The sequence below is a fragment of the Python bivittatus genome, unplaced genomic scaffold, assembly GCF_059951505.1.
Source record: "Python bivittatus isolate LINGU-HERP-01145 unplaced genomic scaffold, Pbiv_v1 ctg000410_np1212, whole genome shotgun sequence".
Classification (NCBI taxonomy): Eukaryota; Metazoa; Chordata; class Lepidosauria; order Squamata; family Pythonidae; genus Python; species Python bivittatus.
The window spans coordinates 10437790-10464305 of record NW_028277067.1 but is presented as its reverse complement, the minus strand read 5'-3'; the positions used below and the strand labels follow the sequence as shown (position 1 = coordinate 10464305).

Below are 26516 nucleotides of genomic sequence, written 5' to 3'. Positions count from 1 at the left end.
TACAATAATAACATTAAAGCATATCTACAGTGCATATATAAAGGCTAGGAACATTAGTTAAATTAAACAAATATTCCAACATCCATTAACATCTGGGCCAGCTGGAATAGCCAAGTTTTACTGGTTTTCTTAACAATAAAAGGGAGGAGTCATTCAGAATGCTGAGGGAATGCTATTCCCAGAAGAGGAGCAATAACTGAGGAGGCACATTTCCATGGTCCTTTTTGGTGAGTTTTCCTGAGGGACAGGACACAGCTTTTCAACCAGATGTTACTGGATGGGCAGATATAATTAGGAGTAGGCAATCCTGCAGATACCCAGGTCTGGAGCCCTGTAAGGCTATTCTCTTACCTGTCAGGCCATCCTATCCACACCTGTTGATTGTTCATCCTTCAACAGCCCCACCCCACGTATCTTAAAATAAATGGTGTTTTGCAATTATTTTTTACCTACAAACCTTGTTCAATCTCTCATACCACCCATCCCTATTTCCAGTTTGAACTGATTTCATATGATTCATGAACCTGTGAGCCTTACTGGATAGTTGTAAGCTGCAAACTCTAGCTGTACAGTATCTAGCAGCAAAACAGTAAAAAAAAGTGTTGTGCCACCTTAAAAATAAATATATTATGGCATACATTTTTATGTTTTCTTGTCTCCTACTACTAATTTAGATCTGTCTTTACCAGAAAGATTGGAATTCATATGGGGATTCTGTTTTCCTGGGAGAAATTGTGTGAACTGAGCAGTTTATATAGTAAAGTTCATAGTTTTAATCTGTTACTAGTTCACCTAAGCCCCCTGATCCATACTTGGTCAAGAATCAAACAAGTGGGATCCATATTGATAAAGGTTTCATTGAACTGGTGAATGCTTGTTTCTGTCATTTTTGGCTGGCCTATTCACAGTGCCTTGGAGAGCAAAGTCCTTTTTTCAACTTCCAAGTGGGTATCAGACCACTTTGGGCATCAGACCACTTTGCTGATTGCATCTTCCAGAAGAGAAGCATGACTAGATTTCTTCCAGAAAGTCTCCACCCATCATAATTTTTGAGGCATCATGCAACTGGGAAAGGTTGGCATTTAATCACAGTATCAGGGTTTCAGCTGCAATGCTACACTTCGTTCACCTTGGATTCCATTATTTTAGCCAGTTGCCTTAATGCAGTGCAGCCAGAGCCTGGCTAAGCTGACACCAGTTAAAACAGTGGTGTAACAGTGATAACCACAAGACCAGACTCCTGCAGTCCATTTTATATAGGGCTGCCCTTGTTTGTAATTTGAAACTCCAGTTAAATCAAAGTGTGGCAGCCAGTTTTATCTCCCTGTTCTTAATAGTTGTCCTGGCTACTCATAGGTTTCCAGGCAAAATATAAAGTATTGGTTTTCACCTTTAAAACCCTAAACTTGCAGAGATGTGCAAAATGTTCAGGATCAAGTTGTGTTGCACTGACCATATCCAACATTCTGACTATTCCAGAAGTTTTCAAAGCCAAAATAGCCCCATTTCAGACTCAGGCACACTTCCAGAATAGTTAGAATGATGTCAGAACACTTCTAGTAAGGTTGGAGCAGCTGTTTGAACATTGTTTGAAGTAAGGTATTTGAAGCTCAAAATATTTCAGGTTCAAACTTATGTGCATACCATAACTAAATAGCTTAGGCCCAAATTACCTGAAAGAATACCTTTTTGTTTGTCATCCCTATTTCTTATTGAGGAGAGCCTTGTCTTTGGGGAGCCACCAGCTTGTCTGGTGGAGATTTTGGCCAGGCCTTTTCTGTTCTTCCCAAGGTCATAGAAGATGCTTCTTGCAGCTATCAGGGGACTACCATCTTTAGAGATCTTCAAGAGACTAGTAAAGACTATGTTTCAGCCTGGCTTTTCATAATATTTAGTAATTTTTGCTTTTTTGCTTTTAATAGATACTTTACATTTTAATAAAAATTGCCCTGAGCCATTTGGAGGGCAGTATAGAAATGAAATTAATAATAACAAGAAGAATGTGTACTTTTCAACTGTGCAGGCAATTTGCTTAATATGCACTACCATACAGAAGAAGAATCTTTTTATCCTACCTTGTAGAAAAAAAAACATAGAGCACTTGATTCATATGTAGGTTAAAAAGTACCTCCATTCAAAATGATCAGATGTAAAGAAATCTCTGCCTGAGACTCTGGAGAGTTACACCATTGATCTCCCACGTCAATAAAATCTATATTCCTGTTGCAACGTGCACACAGGCCATGCTGTGTGGTAAGAACGGTAAGTTTAGCAAGTCAGATATCTCAAACAAATAATCCAAGCCACATTTCTGAATCAGACACAAAGGCCTAGAACAGCTTGGAAGGTGCACTGTGATATAGATTTGAATACTAACTCCAAATTATGAACCATAAAAAGCAGGATAAAACCATTAATATCAGGGCACTGAACAGAGCCCAAAACATTTTATCCTAATAACTTTCTTCTGAATTAAATAAGACTGTATGATGGTGAGCTATCTTGAGTTACAGCATGGCTGTGTAGATTCTTGAAGATGGGATTTTTAAATCCAAATCCAATATTTTAGGCATTGCTAATGAAAATGCATATTCATGAATGTTGAATCCAGGATTTGGTTCATGGAAACACAGGACTGATTTTACAATTATGTCTACATTTATTCAACATGCTAAAACCTAAATTTGGATTCACAAATTACAATTGCTATCTTCACAGCAAAGAAATAAACCATACTAAGCAAACAAACATATTAAGCTTCATGTCATAGTCTAGCTCATTCAGCATGCCTAGACTATGGCTGAGTTTCCACAACATGCGGAATCATTAATTGCCTATCCCCATTTTAGCCCACTTGAGTGTGTTGTGTGAACCCACCGTGCTTCTCTATCTATTTTTGCATTACTTTGACTGCTTCCTCACAAAATGCCCAATAAATGTTTTTCTTACCATTTACAAATTGATTCTTTTAGCTGGAAAAGCCAGAGACTTCTGTATGCAAAGAAAGTGCTCTAGCAGTGATTTAGAGCTTGCTTCTGTATAGCATATGGTGTTTTATTGTATTGACACAGACCTGGGTCACACACAGACAAAATCCAAGGCTTGATTTCTCACTCACTCATCATCCCTAGATACCTTGTAGCAGAATATGTGGTGCATGAAGCAATATGAGTGCTAGTTCTGGTGCTGGATCTCTTGATTCATTTTATTTACAAATGCAAACCATCAATTGATGTTACAATCACTGAATTAGCCCAAAGGCTGATCAATATCACCATAATTTACAGATATATCACAAGGGATCAGTCTGAGCCAAAACTCCCTAGTGTAAAGGTCTGGAACTTGCCCTCTGCTTTCTTGGGAATTTTTTTTGTTTGTTGTAGCATTTTTACCCTATTCTTCAGCATGTAAATATACACCCAGTCATACAGAGAGAACAACCTACAGAAATGAATAATGCGGTAGACCCTGTCTCCATACAATCAATCAATCAATCAATCAATCAATCAATCAATCAATACAATTGCATAAAAAGATGGGGGGAAGGGAAGGGGGCAAACCCAACATACTAATTGTATGGAGGGCTTTTTCCTCCCAAAGTCCAGCTAGATGGGTTCTGTAAGGGGGTAGAGGGCAGGTAGAGACATCATGGTGGTGATGGGCATGAGGAGATAGGGTGGAATATGGGGGGGTGGTCTGTTTTCAGGGAACATGATCTTTGTGTTTAGTACCAGTGTCACGTTTCATCCCTCTGTGCTCTGCCCCAAGACCTGGTCATTGGAGCGTCAGTGGCCCTAGCTTTTGCCTGCTGCTGCTGAATGCCAGATCAGTCTGCAATAAGGCCTTCCATCATTGGATTACATCCATGATGTAACTGTGGATGAGAGGGCCAATCTAGTATGTATTACCAAGACCTGGCTGGATATGGAGGAAGGGGTTTCCCCTCTTGGAAATGTACCCAGCTGGGTTGCAGTTGTGGCATCACTTTTGGCTCCAGAGTAGGGTGGAAGTGTGGCTACATAGTCCAGGAGATTCTGGAGGCTTCTGGGGATGCTGGCCCGAGGCACAATGGGGTTACATATTAAATCTGTTTTTTGTTTTGGCAACATGATCTGTAGATAAGGAGTGTTGTCATGTGTCCCTTGTCATGAACAGATTACTCCCTATAGTAATTGAAAAGCTTGGAGTTTTCTATGGCTGCCCCCCACTGCAGGAAGGAGGAACCTATTAAATTGGTCCACCCTAATGGGGTTCCAAGGGCACTTGGAGTTGTTCCTGAAGATCAGGTAAATGATTTGATCGAGGCCCTAGTTGCTGCTTGGAAATAGCAGGCAACAGTGGCCTTGGATCGGATTGTGCCTATGTGGATTGTCTGTGCACATGGATCCCAGAAGGCCTCTTGGTTTTCAGAGGAGCTCCAGGAGATGAAGTTGCACAAAATATGCCTAGAGTGTCATTGGAGGAAGACAAAGGCAAATCCGACCAAATACAGGAAACAGTGTGTATTAATGGCTATCTTGTGGCAATGAGGGTGGCAATATATGCTAATTTCTCTGCCCTTTGGCAGCTGTAAATAGCTACCTAGCAACCCTGTTTTGGGTGACTCGGTCCCTTATGGGTAAGAAGTGTTAGGGGATCCCCTGCAGGGTCATTGTGAGGATTATGCCAAGCATCCAATGGATAAAGGCATCTCTAAGGGGCTCTGGAAACAGTAAATTATTTGGACCCTTGGTGGTTGGGTTTCAGGATGGGATATAGCACTGAGGCAGCATTGATCAGGCTTGTTGATGACTTTGATGGGCTCGAGGTAGGGGTAGTATATCCATCCTGGCCCCCCTTGATCTCTTGGTGGCTTTCTGTACCATTGATAATGGTATCCTTCTAGACTGGTTGGGAGCTTGGGGATAGGAGGCACTGTTCTTCATCTCTTCTCTTTTCTCTGAGGCCAGTTCCAGTCAGTGTTGGTAGAAGGGGGAAGTCCAGCCCTAGGCCCTTGCTTTGTGGAGTACTGTGGGAGTTGACTCCCCCGCCCCCCATTAACATTTGCATGAAACTGCTGGGTGAGGTCATCTGTCATTACATGGTTAAGTATCGTCAGTATGCTGATAATACTCAGTTGTGCTGCACATCTTGGCCCTGGACTGGCCAAATGATGCTATCGAGGTGTTTTCCCAGTGCGTGGAGGTTGTGTGGGTCTAGATGAGAAGAACTGGTTTTGGCTCAACCCTGGCAAGATTGAATGGCTGTGAGTTTTAAGGTCCCCTGGATCTAGTGATTTTCCATTGTTAACTGAATGGGATTACACTTCCCCAGGCAGAGTTGGTGCACAATCTAGAGGTTCTCATGGGTCATACTCAAGGAACAGGTAGCAGCCACAGCCAGGAGACGTTTTGCAGAAATATGTCTTGTGTACCATTTATGCCTATACCTAGATCAGGAGGCATTGTTCATGGTCAGTCATGACATAGTTACCTTCCAGCTGGACTGTTGTAATATGCTCTACATGGGGTTACCCTTGAAGAGCATTCTGTGGTTTCAGATGGTCTAGAATACAATGGAATATGCAGTTTTATGAGAGCTACACTGGCTCCAGTAGGCCCCTGGATGCAATTCAAGGTGCTGGTTGTCTCCTTTAAAGCCCTATGTGGCATGGGACCATGTTACTTGTGGGACCATCGTTCCCTAGTGGTTTCTGCCTGTTCCACCAGCTCTAGCAGAGTGGGCAATCTCCAGGTACCTTTGGGGAAGTCCCAGGAAGCATGCCTTCTCTGTCATGGCACCTGCCAAATGGAACAGCCTCTTCCCCCTCACCCCCAGAATATAGAAGGCCCCAACTATATTGACTTTTTGCAAAGCCATGAAGATCTGGCTGTTCTCCTAGGCACTAGGGCTGGGGTATTAATTATGGGAGCTATGGTAAGGGTGTGTGCGATCTTTTTGATTTTGTGATTTTACTGAGCTTCAATTTGTTTTTGTTTTTTAGTTTAATGGAATCCCTTGTTTTTCCTTTGTTCACCACCCAGAATTTCTTGGATAGATGGATGACCATATACATTGGATTAATAAATAAATATATCTGAAGAAAAAAGTGAAGGCAAGAGTTGTTGGTCTTTCAGTAGGCTCAGTGGTGCCCTATCTCTCCTTCCACTGTAGCCTGGTGCTGCCTGGTGACAGTTGACAGCAGCTACAACTTGATGTAACTGATTTCTTCCTTTCTTTGTCTTCTTTTTCTTCCTCTTCTGTATTTTGATGGAATGGATGCTGCCAGTCATTGGTCTAGAAACTAACTTCTTTCATCATGGGACATTTCCTAATGCTGATGCACAGGCACTCTGTACATAAGCTGTTACAGATATCCAAAGTGTTATCTTTCAGTTGGGTCAGTGTATTAGTCCTATTGTCCCCACCTATGATGGCCAATGTTGTTGACCAACAGAGTTGGACAGCATCAACTTGGGGAAGGCTGTGTTACAAAATTTCTTATTATGTTTCACATCCAGTAGTTGAGCCCTTTTGCATGAGAAAGAAGCGCTTGGATTGGGGTTTGGGTGAGCCTAGAATCAGATTAAGCTCTGCCTGGAGCTTCAGGACATTTAACTACTTCTCCAGTCCCTATATGGTGCCAGATGGTGGTGCAGTGGTGTTAAGAACTTAGGGGATCCAAGCTCAAATCTACCCTCAGCAATGGAATTTCACTGAGCATCTATAGACCAGTCCTTATTTCTGAGCCAAATGTACTCTATAGGATTGTTTCAATAGGAAAGGTTGGAGAAAGGATCGATATGTACCATGCCTAGAGTTCCTGGAGGTAAGGTGGGATATAAATCTATCCAATTATAATAAATAAAATTATCTTTCTACCTTTCCTTCTTCTATTCCCAAAGAGGAGAGACAGTAGATTCTTTTCTGGCAAAATATGGCTCAGTTTGGAGCCATGGACTTAGACCCAGCAAACCACCATGAACCCATTAAGAAGGCTCTGCTAATGTGGTTAGCACATCAGCCCACGATGGGAAAAGGAGTGTTCCATTTCCAGTAAAGCAGAGAAGAAAGCGAGACAGAGGAGTCTCCTTGGGGGAATGTCTGGGGTTCACTCTGCTAAACAGCTCTGCCAAGCAATTTGAGCTGCTGGACTGGGAGTAAGAGAGGACCAAATGCATGCTGTACTAATGTTGATCAGGGAAAAAGAAAGCTTGACGGTCAGTATTTTCTAGCACAATATCAGAGATTCTAGGGTTTAAATTAGAAACCTTTTATCCTGAGACCTAATTCAGTGGTCTTTCTGAGACTGTCTGCAATATTGGATCCTGCGGTTGACAGGCTAGATGAAACCTCTGGATTAGCCAAGTACTTCCATTTGTTTTACAGATATGGGAAATGCAAATGCTTTTTCCTCAAGCTTTCTTGTAAAATTGGGCAAAAAGAGCAACACTGCCTCTGCTTGGAGGAATTATATATACTCACATTTTGGACCATTTTCAGGAACATGGGATCCAACCAAGAAGCTTCTGTAAATATTGAGTTTGCCATTGTTCCTTTTTTTGATCAACTGGGTGGTATCTTTTGCTTGTTCTGCTTCTGGCTTAATGATTGACCTGAAGAACCCAAAGAGGAATTACCAGTCCAAGACTGACTGTAAATTTGCACAAGGCCTTCTTGGCAATGGAAGTGGCCCACATTCAGATTCAGCATCAGTAGATTATACCTTTGAGCGGCTACCAAGGGCTACCGATTAGGTCCCCTTTTCCATCAATTTTTCCAATCTGTGCAGCTACTTTTATGGTTGCTCATAATGCTCTGGATCAATGTTATATCACTGTATGGCATTCAGGATTATCACAGTTTAACTACTTGGTGCTTATCAGAGGTGGAACATTGCCGTCTCCTCCAGGGAACCTACTTCTGTGGCATGTGGGAAATATGGGGACACCAGGATGGGAGACAACACCATATGAACAAGCCCTATTCATAAAAGGCGTTGAAGAAACTACTGTGTATCTTCAAGTTACTGAATAATGCATCTTGCATTTTGTACGCTCTCGGTCTTTTTTTTTTAACAAGCATTTTTTATAATAAAAGTATTTGAGTTTCAGTGATGCTTTAAATCAAGTTGAAATCTTGTATGCATTGGTGGTGAGTACATTTCTGATTGAAAAAGGCTCTCTTGCTGTAAGGTATCAAGCCTTTGCCCAAAGGAAGCCCTTCAAAGGGGTTGGACTATAACTCCCATAATTCCCTATTAGTACTGTCAGCCATAATGACCGAGGATTATGGGAAAGTGGTAGGCTGGGCAGTCTGCATTAAGAGAATGGTTAAAACTGCCCGGTTTGTTTCTGGCCAGTGACCTTTCTAGGAATACCTCCCAGGTATCTCTGTTAATTGCCTTGAGTTTCACAGAGAAAGAACATGATGCAAAACATAGAACATAAATGAAAAATGTACAAAAAGGACATGTTGAAAACTTGGAACAAAATCCAGTGGGACATTCTCTATAAGGTGCATCAAAACAATATGAATTGAGGCAAATTTCTTGTTACATTGGCAAAAGAAAACAAGGCATTAGGATTACAATTATTTTACTGTTCATTGAGTATAACTGGTGTGGCATTGGTGGCCATGAGTCCCTCTTAATGCTTTTAGGGATCTGAGAGCCACACAGTAGGCAGGAAACGATGTCAATGTAGTGGGACTGCATTATTAATATTGGCATGGTTGGGACTTTTTTTCTCCCCATGATTTTATGAAGTTATGTGGGGGGAGGGGGGAGGTGTCTTTGTTTTTAAATATACAAAGCCTGTTTTATGATTAGACTACAGTTTTTAACACATTTCCTGCCTCAAAATGGTGGGAAGCTAACATTCAGTATGCATTTGGAGTAGATTCAGGGACTGCAAAATAGGAATCTGGGTTGAAGTGCAAAGGTCTGCTTTTGCTATATTTAAAAAGTAAATTAGGTTGGGGAGGAGTGAAGTAGTGCATTTCAAAAGTGTTTGGTTGTATTTTTAAAACAAAATGGTGGTGTTTGCAATATGACTTTCTAACCTACGGAGTTCTGTGTACTGAACCACAGATTCCTGGTGAATAATCACAGAAATTCTGAAACATAGATGAAAATTGCTTAGCAATCTCCTCCTTCTCTAATATAGATCTTCTGGAGCAAGTGTTCTAGGAAGCCTGAACATAAAGCACAAAGTCTTTGACACTGTAGAAAGGTTTCTACCTTCTGAGATCCCTGTAAGAAAACTAGTGAGGTACAGGGCAGGAGGGTGGGGGGCAGGGAGAGGCACCAGGAGCAACATTTTTGCCTCGGTCAAAGCTAACTCCAATCAACAGTTAGAAATGCAGAAGGTATCCTAAACTTTCCCCTACTCAGTGAAGCAGGAATAATCTTAAATATTCCGTTTCCTTTTCACATAGCATTTTCTGGAAGGATATTAATGTAGCTTTGATTGATCCATTATTTTTGGATTCCCCCCCTTTTTTTTTTCTTTTTCCTTTTTTTTAATCATTGTAAGCAGATTACAGTTCTTCTTTGCAGATCCACAGAGTAGGGAAGTGGGGTGGGGAAGGCACTCTCAATAATTTATTTCAAAATCAATGCTAATGAGGTTGTGTCTCGTCATTGGCCTGAGTTTTACAATCAAGACTGATTTATTTAGAAAAGATCTTTGGTGCCACTTTCCCATCTAATAGTGGGGGTGGAACAAGGCAGCCAGAGCTGCGTTCTGTGACCCTCCAACTTCAGATCCAATTCTGAACTCACAGAGGGATGGCCTGACCATGTTTGCATTGATTTGAATGGAGGGTAAGAGACATCTGTGCCCTAGACAAAGCCATGGGGAGGGGGGAAAAAGCTTTGACTTCCAATAAGTGAAGCATGGCAGGTTGTCCAATACACTATAGGATATCAGCAAAAAATAATGTTTCCATGTCTGGCTAGTTTTCCATCTAACCACCTGTCAGAAATCTCTTCTCTTTGCTGAAAAGAGATCTGGGCCCCAAAGGCATTGGATTTCCAATTAGAAGGAAAATTCAGAATCCCAATATTAGTGTCGAGGGTACTGGCCTTTTTCAAAAAACAAGTTTCTGGCCCTTAAGACAACAAAGGTAAGCTGGAAACATCTACTAAATTGTTGAAACACCCGATTGGGACTTAAGTAAATTAATTAGGTTACATAGCTTCCTTTCCACCTGGTTAGCCAAAGTAAAAGAAAATGGTTGGATTCATAAATTGTTGGTTGAGTTCAGACAACATTTTAATCTATGAACTATATTTTGAGAACCATAATGACTGGCTTTATATGACTTGGTAAGTCAAAACAGGTCACATTATAGCATTATGTTTGGTAAACCTTAATGCATAAAATAAAGGTGCTTTTCCTCAGTATTGTGGAGTCCTTGGGGTTCTCTGAGCTTGGTTGTTAACGAAACGTTTGCAAGAAAACAACCAAGCTCAGAGAATCCCAAGGACTCATATCAACCCTGAGCTACACGTATTCTCTTCTGTTGGTTTCCTCAGTATATTCAAGTTGTAGTTGATATAAGAACATTATCTCTGATTATTTTAAGCCCTTCATTTTGTTTCTCACATCACTAGACTCATACATACTACTTGCACACGCACACACACGTAAACATAAAGGATAGTGAAAAATGAAGGATATTTTAAAATTGTTTTTATCAATGCAGGGTTAGGGGTTGGAGTTGAAATGTGCACTGAAACAGCTCTATGGGATCTTTTGCTCTTTTTTTAAAGAAACATGTTTTGCCCTATGCAATGATATTTTGGGGAATTTTGTCTATAGCGCTATACATCAGTGTACTTTTAGTATTACTTTTCTAGTTATCACCATTTTAAATGAATGTTTTCTTAATCTTATTTTTTAAAATCTCCATCTACTTTTTTTGAAAAAAGTATTTAATATCTGCACAAGAGTGTTCGTATGAAAAAGCATTTTAGTGCAATTAAAACATGGCTTAAAAATTAAGTACCCTTTCAGTACCACTTTACTGGCATTTTAATATTTTATGTCGATTTTGTATATAGTGCTAAAAATTTATAGACTTCATTTTTAAAAAAAAATGCTTTCAATGGAAAAGCATGTTAGTGCAATTTTACATTTTAAAACTCATAAGCTGATAAAATGGCTTCCTTTTTGCCACTGCCATTCACCCGCCCATGCAGATACACCAGTATGGTACAGAAGCGTGCACATACTGTAATGGGATATACACCGAAAAAAATGAATGATAGCCTTCAGTGTCAAAAGTTACTTTCAATTTCCACAGAAAAGCCAAGAATGGTAGAACTAAAAGTGGACATTCTGGACCCATCTCTGGTCTTCTGTGCCTCATGTGAGCATGTAGATCAAAAGGCTCCTAGAATGACTGGCTGCACTGTGACAGCCAAAAACAGGGATGATGATTGACATCAGACAGCACCCTAATTAAAGTTTCTGAGGAAAGGATTTCTTTCAAAATCTTCTGGACTGAGAAGGAATTTCCCCTCAGTAATGTGAGAAAGGTTTGTCTTCTCTATATTTTTACAACTAATAGTGTCTGCTATTTTTTTTTTCTGTAATAAGCTGAGCTTGGACATCCTGAAGGTATCTCTGATGAGTTCATTGTATGTCTGTGCGTGCGCGTGCCTTAGGGTCAGTTTTTGACTCCTGGTGACTGGCTGGACAAGTCCCTGAGGTTTTCTTGGCAAGATTTCAGAAGTGGCTTGCCATTGGCTCCTTCCTAGGGCTGAGAGGGAGTGACTGGCCCAAGGTCACCCAGCTGGCTTCGTGCCTAAGGCAGGACTAGAACTCATGATATCTTGGTTTCTAGCCTGATGCCTTAACCACTACACCAAACTGGCTCTCAACAAATGCATTGCCACTGATTATTACAGTGGTCGCTAAAATGAGCAGCTTTCTACAATCATTGGATAAAGAACCCTCCCAGTTGCTGCTGGCTGGGACAACTCAAAATCCACTCTCCATTTGCAAAGACAAAATCATGGATAACACCAACATGGGGCCAAGCTGAGTAACGTTGAAGCACAGCAACCTACACATTATACCATATCCTCTTGCCAAATAACATTTTCTTGGGTGAATGCAACGTACCACTATGCCTTGCCACTTAATTGGAAATTGGTGAAGGAGAGAAATGATAAAATCTTTGGCTACAATTTGACAGACTAATAGAAACCATTAGCTTTCAGAGTGGTTACGTGCACCACACACATTTAATGGTTGCGTTTGACCTTTGGTTTTTTGTTAGTCTCTTAACCCTCACTTCCCTCTGGAATCTCTGCTGCCCTTCTGCTAAGTCTGTCCTTCCGCCCAAACATCCCTCTCCTCCGCCCTCCCTTTTCCTCTTCCCCTGGCCTCCATCATCTCCTGACAGTGTGTTTCATTCATTGTCTTCTCTTTAGTGAGACCGGAGGTACTTGTCAGAGCAAAGGAAGCTTTCCCGCTTGTGTTATGCTTATAAAGTGCCATGTAAATTTATGATGCTATAACAAGTGATTGCTATTACTGCCTTAAATAACAATTGATAGGTTTATGGGGCATGTATAAAATATTACCTCCCTCTTCCTCTACTATATGTTATGCTTTGCTTATATAGGTTGCTGTTGCTGGACAGCATTGGAATATAGCCTGATTTCACTGTTATTGCTTCAAAATATTGCCACCCAAAATTCTTTACTATACAGAAGTAGTTGTGCTAACATCTAAAATAAATGTTTCATGTGGATTGGCTGATTACATGAAAAATGTCCAGTGTCATATGGTCAGGAGATGAAATACAGGTGGGAGCTTAGCCCCCAACTTCATCTAGCCAGAATCAGATATCTTAGAACTGAGCGATTATCACTGCCGCAGAGCTACCCTGATTGTGAAAAAACAAGTTTTGACAGCAGCCACAACACTGAAATAACATTTGATTTGATCCAGTGGATTACTTTATTTCTAAGGAATTGAGGATGCTAATAATAACTTACTGGTTTCGGTAGGAGAGGAAGAAGAGAGGGTCCACTCAGTCAGCCTAACTGAAACCCACTGCCATTTGGTACTTTCCCTGAATTGTTACTTTAACAGCTATTTCTTTTGGCATCTGCAAGAGCCTCTGTTAATTTGACTGAAAGGCCAGTGGTCATTGGGTTCCTACCATCACTGATCTATTCCTTGTAGTTCATCGTTATAAAAATAGCTAGGGGCAACACCCAGCTGCCATTGGGTGATCTTGAAAAAGGGTTGGATGGTTCTAACTGGAATTTGGATTAACTCTTGGATGGGAGACCACCAGAAAATCCCAGGGTTATAGACTAGACTGGGAAGTTGAAAAAATATCCCCAAAGAAGGGAATGGGAAATACCTCTGTACTTTTGCCAAGAAAGCAACATGGATATATCCATGGAATACCAAATCAAGCTCAGGAACTTCACCTTATAGAACAAGGAGCTCAGACTTGTAGCCTATGGCCCAAATCCAGCCTGATTTCACCCGAAGCTGTGGCTCCTCACTTAGGCTGAGAAGAAGCATGGCTCAGTGTCCAGGCCAGCTCCACTCCTAGTCTTGCATCAAGGCCAGGGCCTGCTCTCACAACCACAGTTCCTCCTTGCCACAGGTTTAGGGTGAGAAGTGTGGCTCTGTGCTTGGGTGAGACAGGCCAAGGGGAAGCTGCATGCCTGATCCCATATCGGAGCCAGGGCTGAGGCTTGTCTGCTCATGGCTAATAGCAAGGAGCTGCAGGGTAGGCAGGGGGCAAGAGTGGCCCTGGCTCTGGCTGTTACGGCCATGCTCTTTCACTGCAGGGGAGGATCCACCTGGGGGACAGAGTGGCAAGATCCATGAGCCCAGTGCAGGACGATGACCCAGGCCTAGCTTTGCTGGGGGGGGGGGGCAACTCCACCTGGAGCTTCACTGCTCCTAGCCTCTCTATACACGAAGCTGTCCGGCTCCTATGACAATGTACAACAGCTCTGACCATCATAGCATAGCCATCAACAGGACTGCCCCTGACCTGTAAGGCCCCTTTGTGCAAAAGGTTTTTCGCTGCCAGAGCATCAACTCATATCCTGTGGTAGCTGCAGCTTCCCAGCGCTTTGTTCTCCCTTTTCTTCTATAGTGCATATGCATGCACAGAGTAGTAGCTGGACGGGCTTCTTCACCCAACCTGGCGCCCTGCAATGCGGCACTGGGCTACTACCATTCCCTACAAGAGTGGGTTTGCAAAGATATTTGGATGCATTTTATAGTTATTGTCAAGGCAATTCACTTACTGTCAACTATTCCAAATCAAAGGTAATAACCTTTGCCAAACGATAGCGCTCACAGAGATGGTTCATAGGTAATACAGAAATTGAACAAGTTAAAAGTTTTAAGTATCTTGGCATCACATTTAGTTATAATCTTTCTTGGGTCACTCATCGCAATAAGACTTGGCTAATTGTTCGGCTGCTCAGATTAAACAATTTTACTTTACAAGAGGAAATCAGTATGTACCTGCAGCAATTAGGATATTTAATACCAAACCATTTTCCCAAATTTTATATGGTATGCCCATTTGGCCAGGGGCTTTTAATCGCAAAGTAGAGAGCGCTCAAGCAACTCCCAATTGTATCTCTTATCTCACAATCTGCTCAGAAACCGGTCGACACCTGATAGAAACCAAAGCCTGGTTAATAACAATCAAATATCGGCTTAGGATTTTATTCAGAGCTGCTCCTCGAAGTCTGTTATTACATCTTAATATGGACAAATATATTTCGCTCTGGTCTTGGCACATTATGTCCAAACTCAAGCAAATTGGGATTGTGTTTGATGACTTATATTTATCAGATGAAACCTATGTATATAGAATTATTAAACAGAGGTTTTTAGATCTAGAATACCACAAACTCAGACCTGCTCAGCCCCGTGTTTGTTCGCCTGCTATGCTAGGTATTGAAACTTACTTGGGTAAGATGGCACATTATTTGTATGATCTTGAGGTTCCATCTCAGCGTAGGGCCTTCTGTTTGGCCAGAGTAAACTCTTTTCCTTCCGAGGTACTTTTCAGAAGGTATAAACACATCCCCAATCACGAGAGGCTCTGTTCTTGTGGCACTCCCGATACAACCCACCATATAATTTTTGACTGCCACTTAGTTGAGACTCTCCGCTACAAACTCCTTTTGAAACCTTTGCAGGGCAAATATCCACTAAATACTGTCTCATCCTGCCAAAATTTATTGAGAGACGCCGTACCTGCAATTACCAGAATTGTTGCTAAATTCTTGGAGGAAGTACTCAAAAGTAAACGCAAACAATTTCCACAATGAGTATGGCTACCCCTTTGATTAATTCTCAATATGTAATTGTGTGTTTTTATACTTCTTTTTTTGTCCTTTTAATGCCAATAAAGTTTTGATTGATTGATTACTACCATTCCCATCATTTGGCACACACACACCCTGTGTCATGGCACCTTTTTGCAGAGCACACCTTGCACACCTGCCTGCAGCGGCCCTGGCCATCAACATGGCTGAAGTGGCCAAAGTGAAATGGGAAAAAAACAGTAGCTCTCTTTTACAGTAAGTTTTTTTTTTTAATTCAACAAAGTAATGTTTAATGGCATACAATTATACTCTTCATTTTCTCCATTTCCAATTCAGTAGAGATTTTTATATCAATGTAAGAGAAGCCTTCAATGTTGTAACCATCGGGTTGGGCTAATGAACCAGTCCTCATGTGGCACTTGTGGACTGAGTTTGAGGTCCTTGTTGTAGTGCTTCAAGAATGATTATCTGGATTTTCATCTTTTCTGTTTTATTCTTTTCAAAATGGGTTGCAAATCTATGGCTAGTTTTAGTGCTGTTTCTACTTTCTGTATAACTAATAAAATGTTGTATCAGTTGCCAGTTTTGCCTGATCCCTTGTGCATTGCGTGTGTGTGTGTGTGTTTGTTTATTTGTTTATAAATAAATGTATATGTGGTACCTTTATGAATTTATAACCCATCTCTTACACGCTAGATGCATATATAAAACAATTCACACATTGATTGATTAGGTGCCAACATGTCAGTGTTGGCTCTTAGCAACCACTTTAATTTTCTCCAAGGTGATCTGCCCCCAGCCTGATCCTTCCAATGGGGCACAGATCATGGCTATAATAGAATTTTTTCTTTCCTTCCACCTTTCCCAGCCTTAAAGGCTTCTCAGGAAAACTAGATCTTCTCATAATGTGTCAAAAATATTATAATTTGAGTCTGGTCATTTGTGCCTCAAGTGAGAAATCTGGGTTGGTTTGTTCAAATATCCATTTGCTTGTTTTCTTGGCTGCCCATGGTATTCTCAGGAGTCAAAGTTCAAAAGCATCAATACTATTTTTATCCTGCTTCTTCCATGCCCAACTTTTGTTTCCATAGACCGTCACAGGAAAAATCATTACCTGATCTTTATAGGGATAGACACATCATGGTGTCTGAATATCTTTTCCAAAGACTTCATTGCAACTATACCAAGTGCTAGTCTACAGTGTATTTTTGACTGCTAATTATTGTTGAAAGTCAATCTCAAAAGGCAGAAGTTATCCATCACTTCAGTATCTTCACTGACAATTTTAAGGTTGGTTGCTATACCTGTTTTCATAAGTTTGGTCTTCTTTATATTTAATCTTAGCCCATTTTTCACTATGCTCCTTGATTTGCAATACTAGAGCTTCCAGATCATTTGCATTTTTAGTTATTAAAGTAGTGTCATCAGCACAGTGCAGTTATTAATGTTTCTTCCTCCAGTTTTAAAACCACGCTCATCTTCATCCAATCCAGCTTCCTTCAATATATATTCAGCATAAAGGTTGAATAAGTAAAAGGAGAGTTTAAAGCCTTCTCTCACTCCTTTGCTGATCTGGAGCCAAACTGTTTCACCATGTTCCATTGAGACTGTGGCTTCCTGACCTGTGTATAGGTTTTGCATGAGGGCAATTAGTTATTCCATGATACCCATTTTCCTAAGCAAACTCCACAACTTGACATGGCTGACACAATCGAAGGCCATATAGAAACACATATTGACTTTTTTCTTTTTTCTTTTTGGGTATCCTTTGGCTTTCTCAGTTATCCAGCATGCATCAGCAATAATGTCTCTTCTTCCTCTGCCTTTTCTAAAGCCAGCTTGAAATCTGGTATCTCCCTTTCCATGGAGGGCTCCAATCTGTGTTGGATGATCCTAAGCAATATTTTGCTGGCATGTGATTTAAGGAAATTGTAGAATATATTTTGCACATAGTTTAAATCTTTCTCTCTCTCTCTCTTTCTATTGGTTTGTGGACTGACCTGTTCCAATCTGTTAACCACTGTATCATTCTCCAGATTTCCTGGCACAGTTTGATTAGAATTTTTGCAGTTTCTTCTTCTGTTCCTTGATATATTTCAGTAGATATTCCATCAATTCCTGTAGTCTTCAGATTTGGTAATGACCAGGTGGCTGTTCTAACATCATCTTCTAATATTAGAGGTATTTGTAAGTAGGGAATAACTTCTAAGGTATGGATGTTGTCATCTATACTATATAGAATTTCAGTATACTCCTTTCATCTTTTAATTGATTCTTATCAGCCCATTGGAGCCCTTTAGCCTGCCAATTCAAGGTTGGAGCCTCCTATTCTCAGATGTTTTGGATGACTTTCCTTGTTTTTTGGTGTCTGTTTCTATCTACAATGTCTTTACAGGTGTCATTGTACTGCTTCTTGTCTCTTCTACCTGTTCACTGGAATTCTTTGTTAAGTTCCTTCCTGAAAGCATTGTCTTTCTTGACTTTGGCTTGTTTTCCCTTCTTGGCAATTTCCACCATTTGTTCTGACATTCAGTTTGTTTTCTTCTGTTTCTTGGTTTGGAGTCTCTTTTCACATTCATCCTTAACAATGTCTTTGATTTCATTCTAGAGTTTCTCTGGTTCCCTCTCAATGAGGCTTAGGGCAACAAAATGATTCCTGATATTCTCCTTGAAAATGGTGGATATATGCTCAGGATCATGTCATGGAAACTGGTTGACTTTCATCTGCTGCTGTAGCTTGACTTGGGATTTGTACATAAGCAGTTAGCAATCTGTTCCACAGTCAGACCCTGCCCATGACTTTGCTGTTATAATTGAACTCTTCTACCTCCTTGTACCAATAATATAGTGAATTTGATTTCAGTGTACTCCATCTGGTGTGGTCCATGTATGTAGGCATCATTTTGGTTGTTGGAAAGTTGTTTTAGCAATGAAGAAATCATTGGATTGGTAGCAATCAATAGATCATTCTCCTGCTTCATTTCTGTTTCCTAGGCCATTCAGTCCAATGCTCCTCCTTAGCATTTCCAACTTTGGCATTTTGATCTCCAGCCACAAGCTGCAGGTCTTGCTTGCATGTTCTATTGATTTCAGATTGAACTTGACCATAACATTTGTCAACCTCCTCTTGTATCAGTGGTTGGAACATAAACTTGTATAATCATCATATTAAAGGGTTGTCTGCAGAGTCTAACTGATATTATTTGGTCATTAATTGCATTGTGCCAAGTATTGTATAGTACTCTAGTTGTTATATCCTCCCTGACTATGAAAGCAATGCCATCCTTTCTTTGTTTTTTGCATCCTGAGTAGTATGCAGTATGATCTTCTGATAGAAAGTATCCAATTCCAATCCATTTCAATTTACTGATGCCTAAGAGGTCAATTTATAGTCAGTCCATTTAATCTTTCACTGTGTTGAGCTTCCCTATGTTCACGCTTCTTGCATTTCACAATCCCACTGTAATTCTATTTTTGTAGAATTTGGGTTTTCTTTTCCTGGGTGACTTTAATCTAGCTGCCTCATAAACACCATTAGTATTCTGAAAGTTCCTGAGCTTTTCCTCAGTAAAATGTTGAGCACTATAGCACTATATTTTCAATCACTTTATCTGGCCTGTTCATATGGTTTTCTTGGTAAAATACAGGAGTGGTTTACCATTGCCTTCTCCCATGCAATATGAAATGACACCTTTGCCATTTTCATTACAATGATCATCCACCTCTAGCATCTTCCTGTACTGCTGCTGCCCAATGTATTATTTTATTATTTTTGATTGCTTTTAAAATAGTGACAAAAAAAGAAAAAGAAAAGGAACAAAACACAAAGATAATTATGATAGACTTACATAGATTATCAAAGAAAAAACATGTAGAAAGTGCTTTAAAAAGTGAGAAAAAATACAACAAAAAAGAAAAATAATATTTTAATAGTAAACAGTTACAATTCTATATATAGTTATCTAATTCAAATATTATTATAGTAAATATTATAGTATGTATATATTTCTAATATACATATAACTATCATATTTTTAACCTACTGTATTTTGTATAAATGAATCCTATATTTTATTATACTTGTCCATACATTGTCTACATCTATAGGCAATCCGCTCATAGGTGGCAAGTGCAATCAGGTCTTCAATCCCTTGAGTGAAAGGGGCCGTACATTTATCTTTCCAGTGCCGCAATATGCTGCTGCCTAAGGTTGATGCTTACTTGCTTAAACTGGGCACCTAGGATGATCCACACATTTTGGGTGACGCTGCTGGGAACATACATTCTTGGTGTATTCTTCACACAGAATTCTTCATGCATCCCTCCCAGGAACATATTGTATATATAGATATAGATGTAGATAGATAGATAGATAGACAGACAGACAGACAGACAGACAGACAAAACAATCACAAATATCTTTTTTAAAAAGTCATGCAGGTGATAGCATCAGCATCAGTCATTAAGGGTATTTTGAGAATTTGCTTTAGGCAAGAAAAAATATGTAATTTCAGGACAATAAACCTGCACTCAAATCTCTACCATGCACTTGTACTGTTATTTTTTTCATCAACCATGTCCACTAAGTCTGGAGATTATTTATTTAGAAAGTTGAAAATGGGATTCCTAAATATCTACGTATTCAATTTTTTTTTTAATTTAAAAAAGGAATCTGCAGGTTTTATATTATTTCAAAGCTACATAATTTGTTTGACTAGTGTAACAGTGGTCAGAAAGAAGTTCCTACACCTGCTATGTTCATCTAACACGAATAGTCTGTGAACCCAAAACATTGCACAGAACAAGGTACCATTGAATGATAAATGAACTAAATAGACTGGATTTGCTTACAATTCTAAACCATTAAAAAAAAACCTGACCAAAATTAACACTAACTTAGCATGTTGTGTAAATAAAGCTACTAGGTCTTTACCTGACCTGATTATGTTGTGTGAACTCAGCTGGTCAGAAATAAACTACTTCAATACACTCAAGTCTTTAGTATTGTCAGTATAAGACACTAATCATAATGAATTCATAGCAAAAGATAGATTAGAGACTGCTCCAGTTCACAGCTGCACTGTCAACAGCTACACTGCATTTTGAAGACATCAAAGAGGACTTTCTGTCAATTTGGTCATAATATGGGTGTATTGTTTGAAGGTATCTGTGTTGGTAAATAACAGGATATATGTCTCATTCTAACTTTAGGGTCATTACAAAGGTTGCGAGATTCCTAAAAACAGTGGAATGTGAATGAGTATGCAACTAATATCTTTGGTGTAATTATATCTCACATGAGTATATTGCTGCTTGTTTATGATAAACGAACATTGAGAAGTGTTAGCGGATCCCAGCTTCCCAGTTTATGTACAGCTGGCAAGCTATAAGTTGCAATCTAGATAGGATGCATGTTAATGCCTCCCTTGGACTGCTTCCATATGAGCATTTTGCAACATTTTAAAACAGCTTCCCCAGTCGGAAGTCTTCCATATGTGATGAGGCTACAACCTCCAGACCTCTGTGCCAGCCAGCAACTTTGCCGTCTGGATATTTGGGGAGTTGTGACCCAAAATCTTTTGAAAACATCAGGTTGGGCAAAGCTGTTTTAAAACCAGGAAGAATGCAATGAGATTCATCCTATGGTCTACATGAATAATAGCACTAAGAAGTATTTTATTGTTGTTGTTTTAAAGAACTAGCTGATGGTGAAGATTTGGGGGGCAGGATGGGGATTGCTAGTTATTAGTCCTGTGCTGAAGTTTGATGGTTGATGCCTTTCTTCTTATGCCCTTTTTGTAATCACCTTTCTTTACTCTAAGTTGCCATACACTACAGTATAGAGTAATGGGTGGTGATGGTGATGGTAAGTACTTGGTAAAGTATTTAAAATCAACTTTCTTTTAAAAGCAGCAAAAATGTGTTATACCACGTAAATCTATTTGGTGGGAAGTAGACTGAATTGTTCAATTCGGCCAGTATTTGTGTGCTGTTTGAGAAGCAAAAACATGAAGCTTTACATGCTTTTTAAAAGAGCCTGCTATTTCTAGACAAATCCTGTATGCACCCTTTCATTCTTAGCAGGGTTATGCAAGCAGGATTGGTTGTGATCAGATTCTAGCAAAGTCATTGTAGCTATTTGAATTGTAGATCTTAATATCTTTACTATTGTCTCTCTTTTCAACTTTCCTTTTCTCCTTCTTTTTCTTAATATTAGTTCTTGTTAGTTTTTATTGGTTTTTCTCAAAATGTAATAAAGTTAAATTTATTACATTATTAATTAATTAATTTATTTATTTATTACATTTCTTATTACACAGAGGTATTTTAGGTATCTTTTCATGGTATTTCAGCCAGCTCCTGACAGCCACTGTTCAAACTGACTTCTGAGCATGATCACCTTTTAACTGCTAAGGATTTTCTTGAATTGCCCAGCAATTCCCTCCATTTACTAAGAGCAGCCCTCCAGTCAGTGTTTCTGTGTCACCTCACTGCATTTGTTTTGCAGTGAGCAAAAGTCACAAATGGCCACTAGACAGAGAAAAGCTTGTCTTGCCATAGGAGTGTTTCATTTCTATTAGAAACCAGAGTAGGATTCCCACAAGATACATACCATGTCTTCTAGTGCTACCTAGACATTTACATGTTTCAGTTAATTTTCGTTTACCACCATCTTTAAAAAACAGAATGGCTTCCTCTCTTTTGGGTGGTGGGGGTGGTTAATTGCCAGCCTGACAAATGTAAATGAATTATAACTGGGAGGAAAATGTATACTTTTTCTGCAATGGAGATGATGGGATGTTTTGTGACACAATTAGCTTGCTAGCATACATTGCTATATTCATTTTGCTTCTTATCATTGTAGATGAGGACCTCAGCTTGTTTGCTCAGGATGATGAGGAAAATGCTGGAAACATCAAAAAGAAAGGTAAAACTCTTCACCCTATATGTTTTAGATCCATATTAAGCATTGCCTGGGATGTTACTTTTTTTATGGACATTTATAACTGAAATCCAAAGTTAGATTCCAATATAAGTAGGCACTATAGGATGCTACTTCCCCAAAAGCAACTGGTTGCCTGTTTTTACCAAGTGGGATTGCTGCTACAATATGTGTAGAAAGACTGTCAGCCAGGAATTTTTAAACTTTATTTCTATCGAACTATAAAGTACACAGTCAACTGACCTTGATGATGCTAGTATCAATACATTTTTCAACCTCAAATCATATTCAGTATTGATAGACCCTAGGTGTGTCTAAATCAAAGCTTTATTAGAGTCATTGACTAGAATCCAATTTAATAAGTAAAATCTGATACATAATAAAACATGGGTGCGTATCTTTGAAGGGTTTTTAGAAATTGTAATGTATTACTCTATGAGTCATAATTTCTTTCTTCCAGAGTCTGTGCAAAATGAAATACAGAATAATTCGTTGCCTCTCTAGCTATGAAGTTCTATGAACTGGGGGACAGCACGTAGCTGGGCTTGTTTGATTTTGAAAAGCTAAGCAGGGGCAGGCCTGGTTGGTAGATCTGTGCAGCCCTTTGAATTCAAAGGTTTTAAGGAACTGCAGAAAAGAAAATTATATGGCTCTAGCCATGAAGTTACCAGGAGTCAAGCTTAACTTGAAGGAGACTTTACTTCTGCCTAATTATGCCTTTTTCTAGTATTTTCAAAAGAACACCCATACTATTTGGCAGCCCTATTTATATTCCTCTGTGACATTCCTGGAAGCAGGCAGAAAAATAATCTAAAGGCCCAGCCAAAGAGTAAGAGATGCCTAGTCCAGTTCAGCAGTTCAACATATAGTCAAGAGTATCATAACCATCCCAGAGAAGAAAAAATGTTGATACTCAGTAGGAGAGCACATTCTCTGATCTGGTACAGAACAAAGAATCCAGAATGTATGCCTTACATAGTGTCATCTTTAAAAAGGTAACAAGAACAGAATATGTCCTGATAAGTGAGGGAACATTTTCTTTGTTAAGCACACTAAAATAAGCATGTTGAACAAATACTGTACAGTATTTGAGACAATTCTGAGAGAGGAAATTGGCTTGTCACATAATTTAAACATGGAAGAGAAAGGTATATGCACACATCTATTTTTCCTCCCTAAACCTATGGGGTTTTAAGACTGACATATCAAGGTTTTAGCTGTCTGATTTAGCATCCTGTTGTTTTTCTTCTCTCACCCCCAACACCTCCAAGAGTGTGAATACTTTGAGTTGTCCTCCCTCTACACCTTTGTTCAGGAAACAGGTACTAAAAGCCTTTGAGAAAGAGCCAGGGTCATAAAACTCAAGCAGCAAAAGAGATGCCAGAGAATTAGGAAAGCAAAAGAGAAAGAGGTCATGAAAAGAAGTGAGAGACAAGAAAGTAGACAGAGACCCACTGAAAAACCAGAGATCAGGGAAAGGAGAATTGCGTGCCAAAAGGAAGGAGAGCAAGGAAGGTCTGTTTACTGGGAAGTTGGCCTTCTCAATTACTGCTTCAAGTCATCTTTCACAGGGAAGCCTCTCCTTCCAGAATGCACAGGGAGGGAACATTCCTTCCCACACTTTTTCCTTGAGGCTTCAGGCTGAAAGCGGAAAGCCTGTTTCCTGGACCAGCCCTGCCCACCTACTCTCTGCCCTCAGTCACTCTCCCCACCAGACCACCTGTTTCTTTCCCTGCCAGAACTTATGTGTCCAGTTCAGGAAAAAAGCACTTAGGTGGAGCTGCTTTGAGTTTCCTGCAGTTCTGGGTGTTGTATTTGCTCATAGTTCAGGAAACATCCGCATATGAGAACATTGTGGCTCATCAAGGCCAGTAAAATGGGTGTCCCAGACATAACCCCTAGATGGGAGCTCTGCATGTGGGAAGAATATTAGCCCTATACCAAGCCATTGAGTGAGTTTGGACAATGCTTTCAGTAGATCCACTGTTGCAGGGCTTAATTTATACCACAAAAGATATTGAGGCTCAAATATGCTAGCAACTATGTAAGCTACATACTGTGAGCAAGACATTCTGCCCACTAAGCTACATAGAAGTGGAGTATGTTTTATTATACCATAAAGAAAATGTCTTCTTCACACACTCAAAGATATTCTCCAGTACTATTTTTCTACTTGTTTCAAGTCTATACATTGGCATTGAAAATCATCATCATCATCATCAAAGATAGTACCAGTAGTTATAGGCGTCTTGGGTGCAATCCCAAAACATCTGGAGCACCACTTGAAGACCATCAGCATTGACAAAATCACCATCAGTCGATTGCAAAAGGCAGCTTTACTTGGAACAGCTTACATCCTGCAATGATACCTTTAACCCCATCAAACAGCAATATCTGCCTATCCCAGGTCCTTGGGAAGGACTTGTTAGGTGAATGCTTCACCTATCCTAAATCCTGTCTAAACAACTGGCTGACTGTACGACCAATAATAATAGGAATAGAAATGTATATACCACCCAACTCCCAGCCACTCTGGGCAGTTTATTTGTTAAAAAGCATTTAAAAACAAGTAACAATATAAGAAACACAAAACAAAGAAACAAAGATAGCAAAGAAAACAAATCCAGATGGGAATAAGGGAAAGGAAGAAAAGGGGCGTCAATCGTTCCAATATTCCCTGAAGCATTATTTTTCCTTAAAATAAACACTACAGTGTTGGATTAGCTTTTTCCTCCTTCCTAACATTGCTTTAAAAATGACTGTAATGGTTTCTAATATGCTTTTATTGTTTTTATTATATACTCATAAATCACAATAAGTGAAGGGAGGGACACTATATAAGTAAATTATTATAATCATTTTCTTTTTCTTATTCCTCTCAGACATTCTGATAACTGTGTATAAGATGCCTGAATTAGGAACTGGCATATACACACCTCTATGCACCAAAATGTGCTCCCAACCATTCCAAATCATTCATCTCCATTCATATAGGGGGAAAATTAATGCCCCCTGTTTCTTTATTCATAACTATATTGGCAATGATCAGCATGAGAATATTATATTTGGGAATGACTCAATTAAGAATGAACCTTCAGGGTGGAGTCAAAATATCTTGGAAGGACAATCTACCAGTTGTGGCAGTGTATGATGCAGAATAGCAGAGAACTCATTTTGGAGTACAGAGATGTGCTACTGCCTTATTCAGGCTGCACATTTAATTCTGTGTTGCATAATCACCTGGGAACCAAAACCCAACCAACTTCTGACTTCATAGTTACCTAGTAATAAGCCCATGCTTACTTCTCAAAGTGATGAGACTTTACACCTTTACTTAGTTTTGAATACTGGTAGTCCTCATTTAGTGACCACAATTGCGACTGGCAACTCAGTCATTAAGCCAAGTGGTCACTAAGTGAAACAACAACTGTGCTTACAATCTTACTTCAGCTTTCCTTTGCTTTACAGACCTGCGAAGGTCATAAATGTGAGGATTGGTCGTAAAGTTTTTCATCACCATCGTAACTGTGGTCACTAAATGAGGCAGTCGCTAAATGAGGACTACCTGTATGAACTCTTGATCCTCTTTCTGTATCTCACACAAAAGAGGCAGATCTATTTTCTTTCATACTATTATCAAGATTTGTGTTCTCTCTGTAGAGTACCCATCACCACAAATCTCCCTTGCATATTATGGTAATCTAAAAGTGGTTATACTCATCTAAACATTTTCTTATTGTGATGTCCCTTTCTTCTGATTCAAAATGGGTATGTCCCTTATGCCTTCCCCCATTCAATGGCTCCACTGTGACAGTTACAGTGGTGCTTAAAAGTTTGTGAATCCTTTTGAATTTTCAATATTTCTGCCTAAATAGGACCTAAAACATAATCTGTTCTCCACACAAATCCTAAAACTAAATAAAGAGGACCCAATTAAGCAAGCATTGTACTTGTTCACTTATTTATTGAAGAAATGATCCAGAGCTACGTATTTGTATGTGGCAAATGTATATGAACCTCTAGGATTATCAATTCATTTGAAGGGAAAATTAGAGTCAGGCGTTTCAATCAATTGGATGATAATCAGGTGTGAATGTAGGAGGTCCTGCCTTATTTAAAGAACAGAATTCTGGATATTCACTATCAAAGTCTGATCTTCATAACACAAGTATGTGGAAGTATGTTATGGCTTGAACAAAGGAGATTTCTGAGGACCTCCAAAAAAAAAAAAAACCAGTTGTTGATGCTCACCAGGCTGGA

General features: G+C 39.6%; 1 protein-coding gene across 1 annotated transcript in view; it reads left to right on the top strand.

The window, feature by feature from the left end:
- The window catches only part of SKAP1 (src kinase associated phosphoprotein 1), a 393786-nt gene that overhangs the window by 317450 nt on the left and 49820 nt on the right, over positions 1-26516 (top strand). The window contains exon 9 of the mRNA XM_007420153.4: positions 22179-22241. Within this exon, the coding sequence (XP_007420215.2) occupies positions 22179-22241 (63 nt within the window). The remainder of the gene's footprint in view (positions 1-22178; positions 22242-26516) is intronic.